Source organism: Hoplias malabaricus, chromosome 7, assembly GCF_029633855.1.
Source record: "Hoplias malabaricus isolate fHopMal1 chromosome 7, fHopMal1.hap1, whole genome shotgun sequence".
NCBI classification, from domain to species: Eukaryota; Metazoa; Chordata; class Actinopteri; order Characiformes; family Erythrinidae; genus Hoplias; species Hoplias malabaricus.
The window spans coordinates 7,804,739-7,822,968 of record NC_089806.1 but is presented as its reverse complement, the minus strand read 5'-3'; the positions used below and the strand labels follow the sequence as shown (position 1 = coordinate 7,822,968).

Below are 18,230 nucleotides of genomic sequence, written 5' to 3'. Positions count from 1 at the left end.
CAATAGGTCATTAGACTTTCTGACGCGGTACTTTCAGACTTTAAATCGTTTTTTTGTTACGTTTTAAGTGTATCTGGGTGTTGAAGCTCTTGAACCGAGCCACAGTCCGGAGTCACGCTGTAAAAGTAGGAAGATGTAGTAATAGGAGAGAGAGAGAGTCATGTTGTTGTCGGTTTCTGTTTTTGTGGCTTGGTGTCAGTCCAGAATCACAGAACAAGAGCTGCGATGTTTTCGGTCCGTGTCCTAATCTTTGTGCCGTGTCTCTGTGTGTGTCTGGCGGAGGTGTATTTCTTGGACGACAGATACGGACTGGGCAGAAGGTTTGACGGTGTTGGTGGGTTAAGTGGAGGAGGGGTAGGTCTCATCTGCTCTATTCAACTGGTTGATTCACTTTTTTAAAATGCAAAATGCCATGAACGGAGCCTGCCTTTGACATCCCTTTAAAATAAATTAAGGCGTGCGAATGACTTAATAACGCGTGAGAACGAATACATCATAAACAAAGGTATCTTATGTGAACTAATGTGTGGTAATAAGTTCAGATAATCCCACACAGTAAATAATTTATGTGAATGATGGTGTAATAATGCATGGGAATATAAGACCCCCACCATAAATATCTTGTTCCCACACTTTATGAAGTTGTTGCCATGTAGTCTTGATCCTAAGCCTTACTCACCTACCCAGTCATTCTCACACATTATAAGTCATTTGCACACTTTAATTCACATTGAAGAAAGCCCTCTGTAGTAGGGTCATGTAATAATTCATAAGATCTTACCTAGTAATGGACTTTTTGATTAACACCAAACTTATAATAACGACTACAGCCTCATAATAAAAACGTACAGTAATAACTTACTGTCTCAGTGACTTAGTCTTCTAGTAATTGCTTACTGTCTCATTATTGACTCACTGCCTCTTATTGAAAACGAATAAGAGAAAGATATTAATGATATTATTCATAATTATGTCAATTTGGATCTCATTATGTGATAGTACACCATAATTTGTGAGACATGCTTAACTTATGGCAAGATATTAGGAGATATGACAGCACTTATGAGATAGAAAGTCATTATTATTATTAATTATAAACAAGATATTATTAACAGAAGATTTCTAATTGTTATGACTCAAAATGGCTGAATTTTTTAAGAGGTGGGAACGGGCTTCTGTATGTTTTTGAAGTTGAGTTTAGAATGAGGGTTTTCTTTGTCCTCAGGCCACTTCACGACTGCTGATCAACTATAAAGAGCCGTACAGGAGTCAGATACTGGATTACCTCTTCAAGGTGAGATGTACATTAAAATCACACTCTGAAAACCATTATTTCTCTGCTGGGACACAGAGCCTTAAATGGACCATCCATTCATTATCTGTAACCCTTATCCAGTTCAGGTTCACGGTGGGCGCAAGGCGGGAATACACCCTGGAGGGGGCGCCAGTCCTTCACAAGGCAACACACACTCACACATTCACTCACACCTACGGACACATTTGAGTCGCCAATGGACCTACCAACGTGTGTTTTTGGACTGTGGGAGGAAACTGGAGCACCCGGAGGAAACCCACGCAGACACAGGGAGAACACACCACACTCCTCACAGACAGTCACCCGGAGCGGGAATCGAACCCACAACCTCCAGGCCCCTGGAGCTGTGTGACTGTGACACTACCTTTAACCAAATTTTCTTTACATTAATTGATAGATAGATGGATATTTTATTGATCCCGAAATAACTATTGCAACAAAATCTAGTTTTTAAGGACCCACTTTGTTTGAACATTGTCTAGCTGGGTTCAAGGTAGGCTTGGACTCAGGGTCCTTAGTGGGATACAGATTAAAACTGTACTAGGCTCCATGTTCTGCGCCCTTTATCGACCCTGTCCGGCATCCATGTGTGAGTCCAAAATTTAACCTGTGGGCAACACCTGTTGGTACCCAATTGGATGAGTGTGTTGGCTTGTAATACTCTCTGTTTTGAATGAAACAACACCAGAACCATAGAAAAAATGGTAGAGACAAGATTAAACGTCTTTAAACATGGTATACCCACTTTTTACTGCTGGTTGATATCACGTCTAAATTCAGTGCGGGCTGAAGTATTCACTCGTACACTGGTGTCGACTCCCGGCGTTTCGATGTGTGAATCATTCTCGAAGTGTCGATACCGACTCCCAGACGCGTTGGTGTCAAGGTATCGATTCTTTGGAAGTCGATTCCTCAAAACTGTCTGGACACGACTCCCAAAAAAAGCATCTTCGGTTTTTTTTTTTTTGTTATGAATTTCGATTATAACTTCCATTATCAGAAAAATACAACGTGCGTTTCCAGTGATCATTGGTTGTTACTGTTTTTAAAAATTCAATCACTTCCATAATATACATTTGCATTTTAGAATAGAGCTCTGTAGTTAATTTATTTACAGGCATTTTCTTGGTGAATAATCACTCGCTGTTTACTTTATTGTTGATATTTTAGGTAATTTAAATAGTATATGCTATTAAAAGGCAAACAGGACCAAGTACGACATTTATTAAACCAGTGTTTACGGTGCAGGAGCTGTTTTCTTATTCTAATAGTCCCCTCCACCTTAAATGGTGCCGCTTAAACAGTGCGGCATTTACTATCGGCACGTTCATCTCTGCGCCATTTAAGGTGGACTGGAAAATTGTAATAAAGAGCCAACTTTTTCCTTGTCCAAAAATAGTCTCTAGTTCTAAAAAAGATTTTTTTAAATCTATAATAGGTCATTAGACTTTCTGACGCGGTACTTTCAGACTTTAAATCGTTTTTTTGTTACGTTTTAAGTGTATCTGGGTGTTGAAGCTCTTGAACCGAGCCACAGTCCGGAGTCACGCTGTAAAAGTAGGAAGATGTAGTAATAGGAGAGAGAGAGAGTCATGTTGTTGTCGGTTTCTGTTTTTGTGGCTTGGTGTCAGTCCAGAATCACAGAACAAGAGCTGCGATGTTTTCGGTCCGTGTCCTAATCTTTGTGCCGTGTCTCTGTGTGTGTCTGGCGGAGGTGTATTTCTTGGACGACAGATACGGACTGGGCAGAAGGTTTGACGGTGTTGGTGGGTTAAGTGGAGGAGGGGTAGGTCTCATCTGCTCTATTCAACTGGTTGATTCACTTTTTTAAAATGCAAAATGCCATGAACGGAGCCTGCCTTTGACATCCCTTTAAAATAAATTAAGGCGTGCGAATGACTTAATAACGCGTGAGAACGAATACATCATAAACAAAGGTATCTTATGTGAACTAATGTGTGGTAATAAGTTCAGATAATCCCACACAGTAAATAATTTATGTGAATGATGGTGTAATAATGCATGGGAATATAAGACCCCCACCATAAATATCTTGTTCCCACACTTTATGAAGTTGTTGCCATGTAGTCTTGATCCTAAGCCTTACTCACCTACCCAGTCATTCTCACACATTATAAGTCATTTGCACACTTTAATTCACATTGAAGAAAGCCCTCTGTAGTAGGGTCATGTAATAAATCATAAGATCTTACCTAGTAATGGACTTTTTGATTAACACCAAACTTATAATAACGACTACAGCCTCATAATAAAAACGTACAGTAATAACTTACTGTCTCAGTGACTTAGTCTTCTAGTAATTGCTTACTGTCTCATTATTGACTCACTGCCTCTTATTGAAAACGAATAAGAGAAAGATATTAATGATATTATTCATAATTATGTCAATTTGGATCTCATTATGTGATAGTACACCATAATTTGTGAGACATGCTTAACTTATGGCAAGATATTAGGAGATATGACAGCACTTATGAGATAGAAAGTCATTATTATTATTAATTATAAACAAGATATTATTAACAGAAGATTTCTAATTGTTATGACTCAAAATGGCTGAATTTTTTAAGAGGTGGGAACGGGCTTCTGTATGTTTTTGAAGTTGAGTTTAGAATGAGGGTTTTCTTTGTCCTCAGGCCACTTCACGACTGCTGATCAACTATAAAGAGCCGTACAGGAGTCAGATACTGGATTACCTCTTCAAGGTGAGATGTACATTAAAATCACACTCTGAAAACCATTATTTCTCTGCTGGGACACAGAGCCTTAAATGGACCATCCATTCATTATCTGTAACCCTTATCCAGTTCAGGTTCACGGTGGGCGCAAGGCGGGAATACACCCTGGAGGGGGCGCCAGTCCTTCACAGGGCAACACACACTCACATTTTCACTCACACACTCACACCTACGGACACTTTTGAGTCGCCAATCCACCTACCAACGTGTGTTTTTGGACTGTGGGAGGAAACTGGAGCACCCGGAGGAAACCCACACAGACACAGGGAGAACATACCACACTCCTCACAGACAGTCACCCGGAGGAAACCCACGCGGACACAGGGAGAACACACCACACTCCTCACAGACAGTCACCCGGAGGAAACCCATGCAGACACAGGGAGAACACACCACACTCCTCACAGACAGTCACCCGGAGGAAACCCACGCAGACACAGGGAGAACACACCACACTCCTCACAGACAGTCACCCGGAGGAAACCCACGTGGACACAGAGAGAACACACCACACTCCTCACAGACAGTCACCCGGAGCGGGAATCGAACCTACAACCTCCAGGTCCCAGGAGCAGTGTGACCGTGACACTACCACCATAGGACACCACGCCGTCCCTTAAATGGACCATATCTTCTTTATGTCTCCATTCCTCACGAGCCACTCTTATTTTATATTTGTGTAGGTTTTTGTGCCAGAAAGAGTGATCATTTTTATACTTGAACATCTCCAGTCTTTCTCTGTCATTATGAATTTAACATTCAACATTTAACATTAAACATTTGTTAAATGTGTCCGATGTTTGAAAATGAGACGTGTTCTGATTGGCGGCACTGTATTAAGTTTCATTCCAAAAGTACTCCAGACTGAAACATTCTTTTGCTGATTTGAGACTAAGTCATCATAGGTCTGAGTCAGAGTATGAAGTTTGGAAGCAAACAGGTGTTTATTGTAGAGTAATCTCCCATTACGTTTTTCTTCTCAGCCCAACTTTGGAGCGTCTCTGCACATTCTTAAAGTGGAAATAGGTGGCGATGCGCAAACCACAGGTAGGAACCTCTCAGTCTGTCTGTTAATGCAAGTGAATTCGGGATGATTTAGTAATCCTTGTCAGGTGATTTGTTGTTTGAGGAGTCACATGAACATCAGGTTGGTCGGGTTGTCTGTCATGTCATTGGCCAGAGAAGAGGCATGAAGGAAATGTGGGCCTCATAAAATATAAACATGTGAGTCATGGGTGCTGCTATTCCACAGTGATTGTTATGCATATGATATTGTAGTAAAAGCACTGAGAAAGGTGAAGGAGAACTAGCCTTTTCAGGCTAAATGCTCTTTTTATCTCTGGTCAAACAAATTATAAACATAAGAGTTTTAATTTGAAACTTTAGGCAAAAGCAGCCTCGGAGTCCGCGGAGGTCTTTAATAAAGATCTGATACTCTAATTCAGTTCAGAATACTAGAGAACACAACAGCTGAAGACACAGAAATATAATTATCCATCCATTCATTCATTATCTGTAACCGCTTATCCAATTTAGGGTCGCGGGGGGTCCAGAGCCTACCTGGAATCATCGGGCGCAAGGCGGGAATACACCCTGGAGGGGACGCCAGTCCTTCACAGGGCAACACAGACACACACACACACATTCACTCACACCTACGGACACTTTCGAGTCGCCAATCCACCTGCAACGTGTGTTTTTGGACTGTGGGAGGAAACCGGAGCACCCGGAGGAAACCCACGCAGACACGGGGAGAACACACCAACTCCTCACAGACAGTCACCCGGAGGAAACCCACGCGGACACGGGGAGAACACACCAACTCCTCACAGACAGTCACCCGGAGCGGGAATCGAACCCACAACCTCCAGGCTCCTGGAGCTGTGTGACTGCGACACTACCTGCTGCGCCACCGTGCCGCCCCAATATAAGAAATATAAATATAAATTAATATATTTTTTATAAATATATTATAGACACCTTATGCTTATCATTTAAGAGTAAAAATAGTTGATGAAGTTGGTATGCTGTATAGACGGTAATGCCTTTCCAAGACACTGGAAAACGAATAGTTCTAACCAATGTTACTCATGGTGTGCCTCAGGGATCAATTGTGGGCCCATTTGTTTTCCTAATATACTTTCTTTTCCTTTGTTAAATCCTTCAATACTTTGCTGTCACATGGTCATTTTACTGCGTAATTTTACTGTGTAAAAAGAGAGAAATGGACTCAAAGATGCAGTTAATAATCCATGAATATATTTTCTTACAGACGGTACAGAACCATCTCACATGCACGATGAGAATGAGGAGAATTTCTTCCGTGGCTATGAGTGGTGGCTAATGAAGGAAGCCAAGAAGAGGAACCCAAACATCACTCTTATTGGTAGCGATACATTTTTTTTAATGCTAAAAATGTTCAGCAAATGCCAAGAAATCCACACAACATGAATATGTAATCTATCATAGAGACAAAAAAGAGAGGGCTGCTGGCAGTAGTGGGCTTTCCAAAGTTAATGAAAAATAAAAGTGAATATCGATGGCACTCTTTGCTGAGTAAGAAAACACGGCTGACCTTCCAACGTGTTTCAGCATGATCCTTCATCTCTGAGACTCACAATACACTCTTGACACTGGTGGTAAAGAGACTTACACTTGACTAGACACATGACTTGGTTTAAGCTGTTTAATAATTCACAAATATACCACAGCACCTAAGCACAACCCATAAAAACAACAGCCACTGTATGAAAAGCTCAAAACGTACATCAGTAGGCCCTGGACGTTATAAAGTGCTAATGTAATCTACATCATGGATCTTGTCTATAATCTGATCTGTGTTTAAGGCCTTCCCTGGGCGTTCCCTGGATGGATTGGTAAAGGGAGCAACTGGCCATACACCTTTCCTGACCTTACAGCTAAATACGTTGTGTCTTGGGTCATTGGAGCAAAGCAATATCATGACCTTGTTATTGATTACATTGGGGTATGCTTTTCTGTAATTCTATAAATATATTTCTCCATAGTTTCAGAACTCTGTGTAGGTTTTTAACATTTTCCTTTGACATTTTGTTTAGATTTGGAATGAAAGGGACTTTGATGCCAAGTACATCAGGGTGAGATGACAGAAAAATTTGAAAATTGAAAATGAAGAGTAAAAAAACACTAGTCAGTATTAAAATATGAAACTCTTCAGACATGTGTGAGGTCTTTGTATTTCTCCAGATACTTCGTGACATGTTAGACAGAGCGGGTTTTGAAGATTTGGGAATTATCGCAGCAGATGGAAACTGGGACATTTCAAAAGAGCTGCTGGTTGATCCATATCTCAATGATGCTGTGGATGTGATTGGGTAAGACACAAAACACCAGCCTGTTATATCACAAATCCTTATTTAAAAACAATTAAGAACACAGAAACACTTATGATAAAACAGTATCAAAATTACTGCTTCAGGTCACTGTCTGAAAGTGGTGTGTTCTCCCTGTGTCTGCGTGGGTTTCCTCTGGGTGACTGTCTGTGAGGAGTGTGGTGTGTTCTTCCTGTGTCTGCGTGGGTTTCCTCCGGGTGACTGTCTGTGAGGAGTGTGGTGTGTTCTTCCTGTGTCTGCGTGGGTTTCCTCCGGGTGACTGTCTGTGAGGAGTGTGGTGTTTTCTCCCTGTGTCTGCGTGGGTTTCCTCCGGGTGACTGTCTGTGAGGAGTGTGGTGTGTTCTCCCTGTGTCTGCGTGGGTTTCCTCCGGGTGACTGTCTGTGAGGAGTGTGGTGTGTTCTCCCTGTGTCTGCGTGTGTTTCCTCCGGGTGACTGTCTGTGAGGAGTGTGGTGTGTTCTCCCTGTGTCTGCGTGTGTTTCCTCCGGGTGACTGTCTGTGAGGAGTGTGGTGTGTTCTCCCTGTGTCTGCGTGGGTTTCCTCCGGGTGACTGCCTGTGAGGAGTGTGATGTGTTCTTCCTTTGTCTGCGTGGGTTTCCTCCGGGTGACTGTCTGTGAGGTGTGTGGTGTGTTCTCCCTGTGTCTGCGTGTGTTTCCTCCGGGTGACTGTCTGTGAGGAGTGTGGTGTGTTCTCCCTGTGTCTGCGTGGGTTTTCTCCGGGTGACCGTCTGTGAGGAGTGTGGTGTGTTCTCCCTGTGTCTGCGTGGGTTTCCTCCGGGTGACTGTCTATAAGGAGTGTGGTGTGTTCTCCCTGTGTTTGCGTGGGTTTCCTCCGGGTGACTGTCTGTGAGGAGTGTGGTGTGTTCTCCCTGTGTCTGCGTTGGTTTCCTCCGGGTGACTGCCTGTGAGGAGTGTGATGTGTTCTTCCTGTGTCTGCGTGGGTTTCCTCCGGGTGACTGTCTGTGAGGAGTGTGGTGTGTTCTCCCTGTGTCTGTGTGGGTTTCCTCTGGGTGACTGTCTGTGAGGAGTGTGGTGTGTTCTCCCTGTGTCTGCGTTGGTTTCCTCCGGGTGACTGCCTGTGAGGAGTGTGATGTGTTCTTCCTGTGTCTGCGTGGGTTTCCTCCGGGTGACTGTCTGTGAGGAGTATGGTGTGTTCTCCCCGTGTCTGCGTGGGTTTTCTCCGGGTGACTGCCTGTGAGGAGTGTGGTGTGTTCTCCCTGTGTCTGCGTGGGTTTCCTCCGGGTGACTGTCTGTGAGGAGTGTGGTGTGTTCTCCCTGTGTCTGCGTGGGTTTCCTCCGGGTGACTGTCTGTGAGGAGTGTGGTGTGTTCTCCCTGTGTCTGCGTGGGTTTTCTCCGGGTGATTGTCCTTGAGGAGTGTGGTGTGTTCTCCCTGTGTCATCGTGAGTTTCTTCTGGGCGATCGTCTGTGAGGAGTGTGGTGTGTTCTCCCTGTGTCTGCGTGGATTTTCTCCGGGTGATTGTCTGTGAGGAGTGTGGTGTGTTCTCCCTGTGTCATCGTGAGTTTCCTCCGGGCGATCGTCTGTGAGGAGTGTGGTGTGTTCTCCCTGTGTCATCGTGAGTTTCCTCCGGGCGATCGTCTGTGAGGAGTGTGGTGTGTTCTCTCTATGTCTGCGTGGGTTTCCTCCCGGTGACTGTCTGTGAGGAGTGTGGTGTGTTCTCTCTGTGTCTGCGTGGGTTTCCTCCGGGTGACTGTCTGTGAGGAGTGTGGTGTGTTCTCCCTGTGTCATCGTTAGTTTCCTCTGGTTGACTGTCTGTGAGGAGTGTGGTGTGTTCTCCTTGTGTCTGCGTGGGTTTTGTCCGCGTGACTGTCTGTGAGGAGTGTGGTGTGTTCTCTCTGTGTCTGTGTGGGTTTCCTCCAGGTGACTGCCTGTGAGGAGTGTGGTGTGTTCTCCCTGTGTCATCGTTAGTTTCCTCTGGTTGACTGTCTGTGAGGAGTGTGGTGTGTTCTCTCTGTGTCTGTGTGGGTTTCCTCCGGGTGACTGCCTGTGAGGAGTGTGGTGTGTTCTCCCTGTGTCTGCGTGGGTTTCCTCCGGGTGACTGTCTGTGAGGAGTGTGGTGTGTTCTCCCTGTGTCTGCGTGGGTTTCCTCCGGGTGACTGTCTGTGAGGAGTGTGGTGTGTTCTCCCTGTGTCTGTGTGGGTTTCCTCTGGGTGACTGTCTGTGAGGAGTGTGGTGTGTTCTCCCTGTGTCTGCGTTGGTTTCCTCCGGGTGACTGCCTGTGAGGAGTGTGATGTGTTCTTCCTGTGTCTGCGTGGGTTTCCTCCGGGTGACTGTCTGTGAGGAGTATGGTGTGTTCTCCCCGTGTCTGCGTGGGTTTTCTCCGGGTGACTGCCTGTGAGGAGTGTGGTGTGTTCTCCCTGTGTCTGCGTGGGTTTCCTCCGGGTGACTGTCTGTGAGGAGTGTGGAGTGTTCTCCCTGTGTCTGCGTGGGTTTCCTCCGGGTGACTGTCTGTGAGGAGTGTGGTGTGTTCTCCCTGTGTCTGCGTGGGTTTTCTCCGGGTGATTGTCCTTGAGGAGTGTGGTGTGTTCTCCCTGTGTCATCGTGAGTTTCTTCTGGGCGATCGTCTGTGAGGAGTGTGGTGTGTTCTCCCTGTGTCTGCGTGGATTTTCTCCGGGTGATTGTCTGTGAGGAGTGTGGTGTGTTCTCCCTGTGTCATCGTGAGTTTCCTCCGGGCGATCGTCTGTGAGGAGTGTGGTGTGTTCTCCCTGTGTCATCGTGAGTTTCCTCCGGGCGATCGTCTGTGAGGAGTGTGGTGTGTTCTCTCTATGTCTGCGTGGGTTTCCTCCCGGTGACTGTCTGTGAGGAGTGTGGTGTGTTCTCTCTGTGTCTGCGTGGGTTTCCTCCGGGTGACTGTCTGTGAGGAGTGTGGTGTGTTCTCCCTGTGTCATCGTTAGTTTCCTCTGGTTGACTGTCTGTGAGGAGTGTGGTGTGTTCTCCCTGTGTCTGCGTGGGTTTTGTCCGCGTGACTGTCTGTGAGGAGTGTGGTGTGTTCTCTCTGTGTCTGTGTGGGTTTCCTCCGGGTGACTGCCTGTGAGGAGTGTGGTGTGTTCTCCCTGTGTCATCGTTAGTTTCCTCTGGTTGACTGTCTGTGAGGAGTGTGGTGTGTTCTCTCTGTGTCTGTGTGGGTTTCCTCCGGGTGACTGCCTGTGAGGAGTGTGGTGTGTTCTCCCTGTGTCTGCGTGGGTTTCCTCCGGGTGACTGTCTGTGAGGAGTGTGGTGTGTTCTCCCTGTGTCTGCGTGGGTTTCCTCCGGGTGACTGTCTGTGAGGAGTGTGGTGTGTTCTCCCTGTGTCTGCGTGGGTTTTCTCCGGGTGATTGTCCTTGTGGAGTGTGGTGTGTTCTCCCTGTGTCATCGTGAGTTTCCTCTGGGCGATCGTCTGTGAGGAGTGTGGTGTGTTCTCCCTGTGTCTGCGTGGATTTTCTCCGGGTGATTGTCTGTGAGGAGTGTGGTGTGTTCTCCCTGTGTCATCGTGAGTTTCCTCCGGGCGATCGTCTGTGAGGAGTGTGGTGTGTTCTCCCTGTGTCATCGTGAGTTTCCTCCAGGCGATCGTCTGTGAGGAGTGTGGTGTGTTCTCTCTGTCTGCGTGGGTTTCCTCCCGGTGACTGTCTGTGAGGAGTGTGGTGTGTTCTCTCTGTGTCTGCGTGGGTTTCCTCCGGGTGACTGTCTGTGAGGAGTGTGGTGTGTTCTCCCTGTGTCATCGTTAGTTTCCTCTGGTTGACTGTCTGTGAGGAGTGTGGTGTGTTCTCCCTGTGTCTGCGTGGGTTTCCTCCGGGTGACTGTCTGTGAGGAGTGTGGTGTTTTCTCCCTGTGTCTGCGTGGGTTTCCTCCGGGTGACTGTCTGTGAGGAGTGTGGTGTGTTCTTCCTGTGTCTGCGTGGGTTTCCTCCGGGTGACTGTCTGTGAGGAGTGTGGTGTGTTCTCCCTGTGTCTGCGTGTGTTTCCTCCGGGTGACTGTCTGTGAGGAGTGTGGTGTGTTCTCCCTGTGTCTGCGTGGGTTTCCTCCGGGTGACTGCCTGTGAGGTGTGTGGTGTGTTCTCCCTGTGTCTGCGTGTGTTTCCTCCGGGTGACTGTCTGTGAGGAGTGTGGTGTGTTCTCCCTGTGTCTGCGTGGGTTTCCTCCGGGTGACTGTCTGTGAGGAGTGTGGTGTGTTCTCCCTGTGTCTGCGTGGGTTTCCTCCGGGTGACTGTCTATGAGGAGTGTGGTGTGTTCTCCCTGTGTTTGCGTGGGTTTCCTCCGGGTGACTGTCTGTGAGGAGTGTGGTGTGTTCTCCCTGTGTCTGTGTGGGTTTCCTCTGGGTGACTGTCTGTGAGGAGTGTGGTGTGTTCTCCCTGTGTCTGCGTGGGTTTTCTCCGGGTGACTGCCTGTGAGGAGTGTGGTGTGTTCTCCCTGTGTCTGCGTGGGTTTCCTCCGGGTGACTGTCTGTGAGGAGTGTGGTGTGTTCTCCCTGTGTCTGCGTGGGTTTCCTCCGGGTGACTGTCTGTGAGGAGTGTGGTGTGTTCTCCCTGTGTCTGCGTGGGTTTTCTCCGGGTGATTGTCCTTGAGGAGTGTGGTGTGTTCTCCCTGTGTCATCGTGAGTTTCCTCTGGGCGATCGTCTGTGAGGAGTGTGGTGTGTTCTCCCTGTGTCTGCGTGGATTTTCTCCGGGTGATTGTCTGTGAGGAGTGTGGTGTGTTCTCCCTGTGTCATCGTGAGTTTCCTCCGGGCGATCGTCTGTGAGGAGTGTGGTGTGTTCTCCCTGTGTCATCGTGAGTTTCCTCCGGGCGATCGTCTGTGAGGAGTGTGGTGTGTTCTCTCTATGTCTGCGTGGGTTTCCTCCCGGTGACTGTCTGTGAGGAGTGTGGTGTGTTCTCTCTGTGTCTGCGTGGGTTTCCTCCGGGTGACTGTCTGTGAGGAGTGTGGTGTGTTCTCCCTGTGTCATCGTTAGTTTCCTCTGGTTGACTGTCTGTGAGGAGTGTGGTGTGTTCTCCCTGTGTCTGCGTGGGTTTTGTCCGCGTGACTGTCTGTGAGGAGTGTGGTGTGTTCTCTCTGTGTCTGTGTGGGTTTCCTCCGGGTGACTGCCTGTGAGGAGTGTGGTGTGTTCTCCCTGTGTCATCGTTAGTTTCCTCTGGTTGACTGTCTGTGAGGAGTGTGGTGTGTTCTCTCTGTGTCTGTGTGGGTTTCCTCCGGGTGACTGCCTGTGAGGAGTGTGGTGTGTTCTCCCTGTGTCTGCGTGGGTTTCCTCCGGGTGACTGTCTGTGAGGAGTGTGGTGTGTTCTCCCTGTGTCTGCGTGGGTTTCCTCCGGGTGACTGTCTGTGAGGAGTGTGGTGTGTTCTCCCTGTGTCTGCGTGGGTTTTTTCCGGGTGATTGTCCTTGAGGAGTGTGGTGTGTTCTCCCTGTGTCATCGTGAGTTTCCTCTGGGCGATCGTCTGTGAGGAGTGTGGTGTGTTCTCCCTGTGTCTGCGTGGGTTTCCTCCGGGTGACTGTCTGTGAGGAGTGTGGTGTGTTCTCCCTGTGTCTGCGTGGGTTTCCTCCGGGTGACTGTCTGTGAGGAGTGTGGTGTGTTCTCCCTGTGTCTGCGTGGGTTTTCTCCGGGTGATTGTCCTTGAGGAGTGTGGTGTGTTCTCCCTGTGTCATCGTGAGTTTCCTCCGGGCGATCGTCTGTGAGGAGTGTGGTGTGTTCTCCCTGTGTCATCGTTAGGTTCCTCTGGTTGACTGTCTGTGAGGAGTGTGGTGTGTTCTCCCTGTGTCTGCGTGGGTTTTGTCCGCGTGACTGTCTGTGAGGAGTGTGGTGTGTTCTCTCTGTGTCTGTGTGGGTTTCCTCCGGGTGACTGTCTGTGAGGAGTGTGGTGTGTTCTCCCTGTGTTGGCGTGGGTTTCCTCCGGGTGCTCCAGTTTTCTTCCCACAGTCCAAAAACACGTGTCCATAGGTGTGTGTGTGTTACCTAGCGAAGGACTGGTGCCCCCTCCAGGGTGTTTTCCTGCTTTGCTCCCTTTATTTCCGGGTAGACCCTGAACTTGATTAGAGGTTACAGACAATGAATTAATTAATTAATATGAAAACTGTGTAATGGGCTAACATCCAGTAAGATTCTTCCTAAAGAGTAAACTACTTTATAAAGTTTGATAGTACAGTGGTCTGTTTATGATCTATGAAGTTGTTCAGAGTTATAGATGTGTCAGATGTAGTCATCACATGTCAGAGATGTGTATTGTGATCTCACGCATCACCAAAGGAATAACATGTTCTATCGTTTTTGTTTTGTTTGTTTGTTTTTTGCCAGTGTTCACTACCCAGGCACCACCACAGTGAAGGAGGCTCTGCTCACAGGGAAGAAGCTGTGGTCCTCTGAAGATTACAGCACCTTTAACAACGACATCGGAGCAGGCTGCTGGGCTCGAATCCTGAACCAGAACTATGTCAACGGCAGGATGACCTCGTGAGTGAAACACTCTGAATGAAAAGTCTAGTTATGAACTCAACTGTTTCTGATCCTGAGTCATATCTTTTAGGACTATTTCCTGGAATCTGATAGCAAGCTATTATGAAGATCTCTCTTTCGGTGGGGACGGGTTGATGACCGCAGAAGAGCCATGGAGCGGGAACTATGTGGTGGAATCGCCAATATGGGTAACAGGTAATCATAAACTGTATAAGGATATAGGGCCTTGGAGAGTGAAATTAAAGTTACCTGAGGTTTTCAAACCAACAAACTCAACAACACTAACCACTCTGAAGCCATGTTAACGATACACTGTGGACAAACATTTGCAGGAACTCCTCAAAATGTTTTTCTTGCTCATAATTTAACTGTAACTTACATTTATCTCAATTTTTAATATCAATCACCCGGAGGAAACCCACACAGACACAGGGAGAACACACCACACTCCTCACAGACAGTCACCCGGAGGAAACCCACGCAGACACAGAGAGAACACACCACACTCCTCACAGACAGTCACGCGGACAAAACCCACGCAGACACAGGGAGAACACACCACACTCCTCACAGACAGTCACCCGGAGGAAACTCACGATGACACAGGGAGAACACACCACACTCCTCACAGACAGTCACCCGGAGGAAACCCACGCAGACACAGGGAGAACACACCACACTCCTCACAGACAGTCACCCGGAGGAAACCCACGCAGACACAGGGAGAACACACCACACTCCTCACAGACAGTCACCTGGAGGAAACCCACGCAGACACAGGGAGAACACACCACACTCCTCACAGACAGTCACCCGGAGGAAACCCACGCAGACACAGGGAGAACACACCACACTCCTCACAGACAGTCACCTGGAGGAAACCCACGCAGACACAGAGAGAACACACCACACTCCTCACAGACAGTCACCTGGAGCGGGAATCGAACCCACAACCTCCAGGTCCCTGGAGCTGTGTGACTGCGACACTGCCTGCTGCGCCACCGTCTAATTATCTATCCAAAATATTTCTATTGAACTAGGTTGTGGTGCACATTTTGTAGACAAAAGAATACAACTGCACACACACACACTGCTCGTATAATCTCCACGGAAAATCCTCAAAGAAATGTTCAAGCATCTAGTGCTGTTACTGCAGCAAATGAGAACAAACTCCTAACATTGGCTGAGCTTGTGTCTAAAAACTTCAAACTCTTCATAATATCTGATACACGTTCTGTCTTGGATTGCAGCGAATGTTAAAATGAATGTATTTCTGTTGTGTTTAGCTCACACCACTCAGTTTGCGCAGCCAGGCTGGAGTTATCTGCACACTGTGGGTCTCCTTGCTCAGGGAGGAAGTTATGTGACATTAACAGATGGGAAAGGAAATCTCACTGTTATTATAGAAACCATGGTGGGTGTTTTTCACGTAAGCAGTTTGTCACGAGTTACAGCAAAACGCATACACTGAAGGTTCATCACGCTTTGCTCCTTCCTCTTTCTGCAGAGCCACAATCACTCCCAGTGCATACGGCCCCCACTACCTCCATATGACGTTTCTCCTCAGACAGCAACTTTCCAGCTCAAAGGTTCCTTTGTGAGTGCGCTGTTTCTTTTTAGTTCGACCAGAGAGCTGTTCTTTAACTAGACGCTTTCTTTAGATGTTGGTCTCTTTTTTTTTTTTTTTAGGCTGCACTCACTGAATTCCAACAGTGGCACTCAAAATTTGATTTTGAGACCCAAAAAGATTTACTCTTCAAGCACAGTGATCCTATTAAGGTGATTAAAAATCAAAATATTATCAATCAATTTACAGTTTAACATTCTTATCCAAAATATTAACATTCACCTCTTTCTGAACAGGTCCAAAATGGGTACTTCACATTGAATCTGGACGTTGATGAAGTTTATACAATCACAACAGTCACGAGTGGAGAGAAAGGGCTCCACCCCGATCCCCCTCCATCTGCACCATTTCCCAAGAAGTACTTTGATGGCTTTGATGTCCGTATGTATTTCTGCAGTTTATTTTGCTCTGTGGAATAGTTAACTACGCAAATTTACTGTTAAAATACAGGAGATTGTTAGATTGACCCAACCATGTGTGGTTTAAAATTCTGTAAATAATCCAGTTCAAGGCAGATCAGCTGCATGAATTAAATTTAGTAAGTATTTACCGTAGTCTTCAGCCGACTGTGTTGCGCATGTTTGGCCTAACTAATTTTTTAATCTTGTGGGTTGATATATATATATTTAAATGTGGTTTGTGTGTATTTAATCCAGTTTTTCCTTATAATTTAGTTATATCCAGCCCCTAAATTCTTCAAATATTACACAACCAATAATATTGTTGTTTTGGTTTTGTTACCTATAGCCACCTGCTTCATTCTTAATTCCTAAAGTCACATGACTCAGTTAAATTCAATGATAACGATTTAGCTTTCAGGCTAAATCACTACTGTTATCCTATTTTGCTCAGGCAACCCTCCCTTCTCAGAGGCGCCTTACTTTGCGGATCAAACCGGTGTGTTTGAATACTTCACAAACCTCACAGATCCGGGACCGCATATCTTCACCTTACGACAAGTGGTCAGCCAACGGCCAGTCACATGGGCTCAAGATGCTAACCAGACCATCAGTGTTGTAGGTGACCACAACTGGTAGGTTAATTTGGTGCAGTTCATGGAAATGGCTACTCACTCACTCACTCACTCACACATTTAGCAGCCTGAACATTCTCCAGAAGGTGGCCAAATAGCATCTGATGTAGCATGTAGCTACACCACACTCCTCACAGACAGTCACCCGGAGGAAACCCACACAGACACAGGGAGAACACACCGGCATGTCTTCTGAAATGAAGAGAATTGATAGAACGTTGTCTAGGGAGTATACAACCTCGTTGTTCTTACAATATCTGATTTCCATCATTAGAAGTGTTGTCTGCGTGTTTGTCTCCATGCTAAATTAAGATGTTTCATCTGTTTTATCAGGCAAAACCTGACTGTATCATGTGATGTCTACATCGAAACTGCGGATGGAGGTGTTTTTCTTGCTGCTAGAGTGAATCAAGGAGGGGAATCTGTAAGAAGTGCCCTGGGCGTCTTTTACTGGGCATTTGGAAATGGCACATACAAAGTGACCAATGACATTGGTGAGGAGCCATTCCTTTCTCACTAGTTATTCACAAGTATTGGCACAAACACTCACCTGGACTGAGTGTGATTTGTTCTTGCTTAAGGTGGACAGAAAGTACTTGCTGAAGGATTATCAGGGACTAGAGCAGGTGTATGGCACACTTTAACGCTCACTGTAAAGGTAAAGGGTCTATTTTTATAGACATGCATATGCATTATGAATGAGTTTATAATAATAAATAAATAGTTTTAAATTGTTCCTTTATTTATTTATTTGTCTGTTCCCTTTGTATTTAAATCTGTTTGTTTTTCTTTTTACAGGGAGATATCGCGTTTGGGATGCTGAATGGTTATCCTCTGTGGAAAAATGCTGTGGTGCTTCAACCAAAGAATGGCTGGGCGGCGATAGGAACACATTCATTTGAATTTGCACAGTTTGATAACTTTCTGGTGAATGTAGACTGACTTACTTTTTAAAGACGTTCCAACACAACACTGAAGACTTAGTACTTGATGTGAAATTAAGGGACGATGAAATTCCAGATCAATGTTTACATGATTTTGAATGATGCACAAATTAATTAATTAATTTGTCTTTTTGTGTGTGTGTGTGTGTCAAAGAGGTGTGTGTGTGTTTGTGTGTGTATACAATCTTTTTAAATTCACTAAGGAAATCATGAGTAATTTTACATGTGTTTTACATATTGTACAACTTCATAATAAATCTCTGATGATTCAGATTTTTTTCTCATTCAGAGTGAACTTGCAGAGATGGAGATGGAGGTCAGGACTAATTTCATAATGCGATGTTGTAGAATTCTTTTTAAGCAGATTTTATGACATAAGAGGATTTTTTTTCCACGTTGGTAATACTGATGAACAGATTTGAGTTAGGATGGCATGGTGATGGAGCAGGTAGTGTCACTCCCACACGGCTTCAGTGCCCTGGGGTCCAGGGCTCACATATTTACTTTGGTAACTCTCAGGAGAAGGTGCCCCGGTTTACTCACACAAATGTTGCTAAGTAGAATGGCTGGGTGTGACAGCTTGAGTGCATGAGTGAATGGGTGAGTGTGTGACACTGTCCACGGATGTGACTGGGTGATTGTTTGACATTGTCCACATGTATGAGAGTGAGAGGGACTCAAGTTTCAAGCGTTTTCTTGCTTTGCACCCAATAGTTCCTGGTAGGGTTCAGACTCAGCAAACCGT

The 18,230-nt window shown here is 46.1% G+C and overlaps 1 protein-coding gene across 3 annotated transcripts; it reads left to right on the top strand.

Moving 5' to 3' along the window:
• Nucleotides 1-7: 7 nt before the first annotated feature.
• On the top strand, nucleotides 8-17,728 carry galca (galactosylceramidase a). Of its 3 annotated transcripts, XM_066677293.1 has the most exons (19): nucleotides 8-354; nucleotides 1,226-1,294; nucleotides 3,030-3,101; nucleotides 3,973-4,041; nucleotides 5,058-5,121; nucleotides 6,347-6,460; nucleotides 6,921-7,060; nucleotides 7,152-7,190; nucleotides 7,300-7,427; nucleotides 13,723-13,878; nucleotides 13,952-14,076; nucleotides 15,168-15,295; nucleotides 15,389-15,478; nucleotides 15,571-15,660; nucleotides 15,745-15,889; nucleotides 16,361-16,541; nucleotides 16,875-17,035; nucleotides 17,123-17,199; nucleotides 17,340-17,728. In XM_066677293.1, the coding sequence occupies exons 1-19, from the start codon at nucleotides 226-228 to the stop codon at nucleotides 17,481-17,483; spliced, it is 2,121 nt and encodes a 706-aa protein (XP_066533390.1). In that variant the 5' UTR covers nucleotides 8-225; the 3' UTR covers nucleotides 17,484-17,728. The 3 variants fall into 3 exon arrangements, with proteins under 3 accessions (XP_066533390.1, XP_066533391.1, XP_066533392.1); XM_066677294.1 differs by lacking the exon at nucleotides 3,030-3,101; XM_066677295.1 differs by lacking the exon at nucleotides 8-354 and having other exon boundaries at nucleotides 1,262-1,294; nucleotides 2,947-3,101.
• The last annotated feature ends 502 nt before the right edge of the window (nucleotides 17,729-18,230 follow it).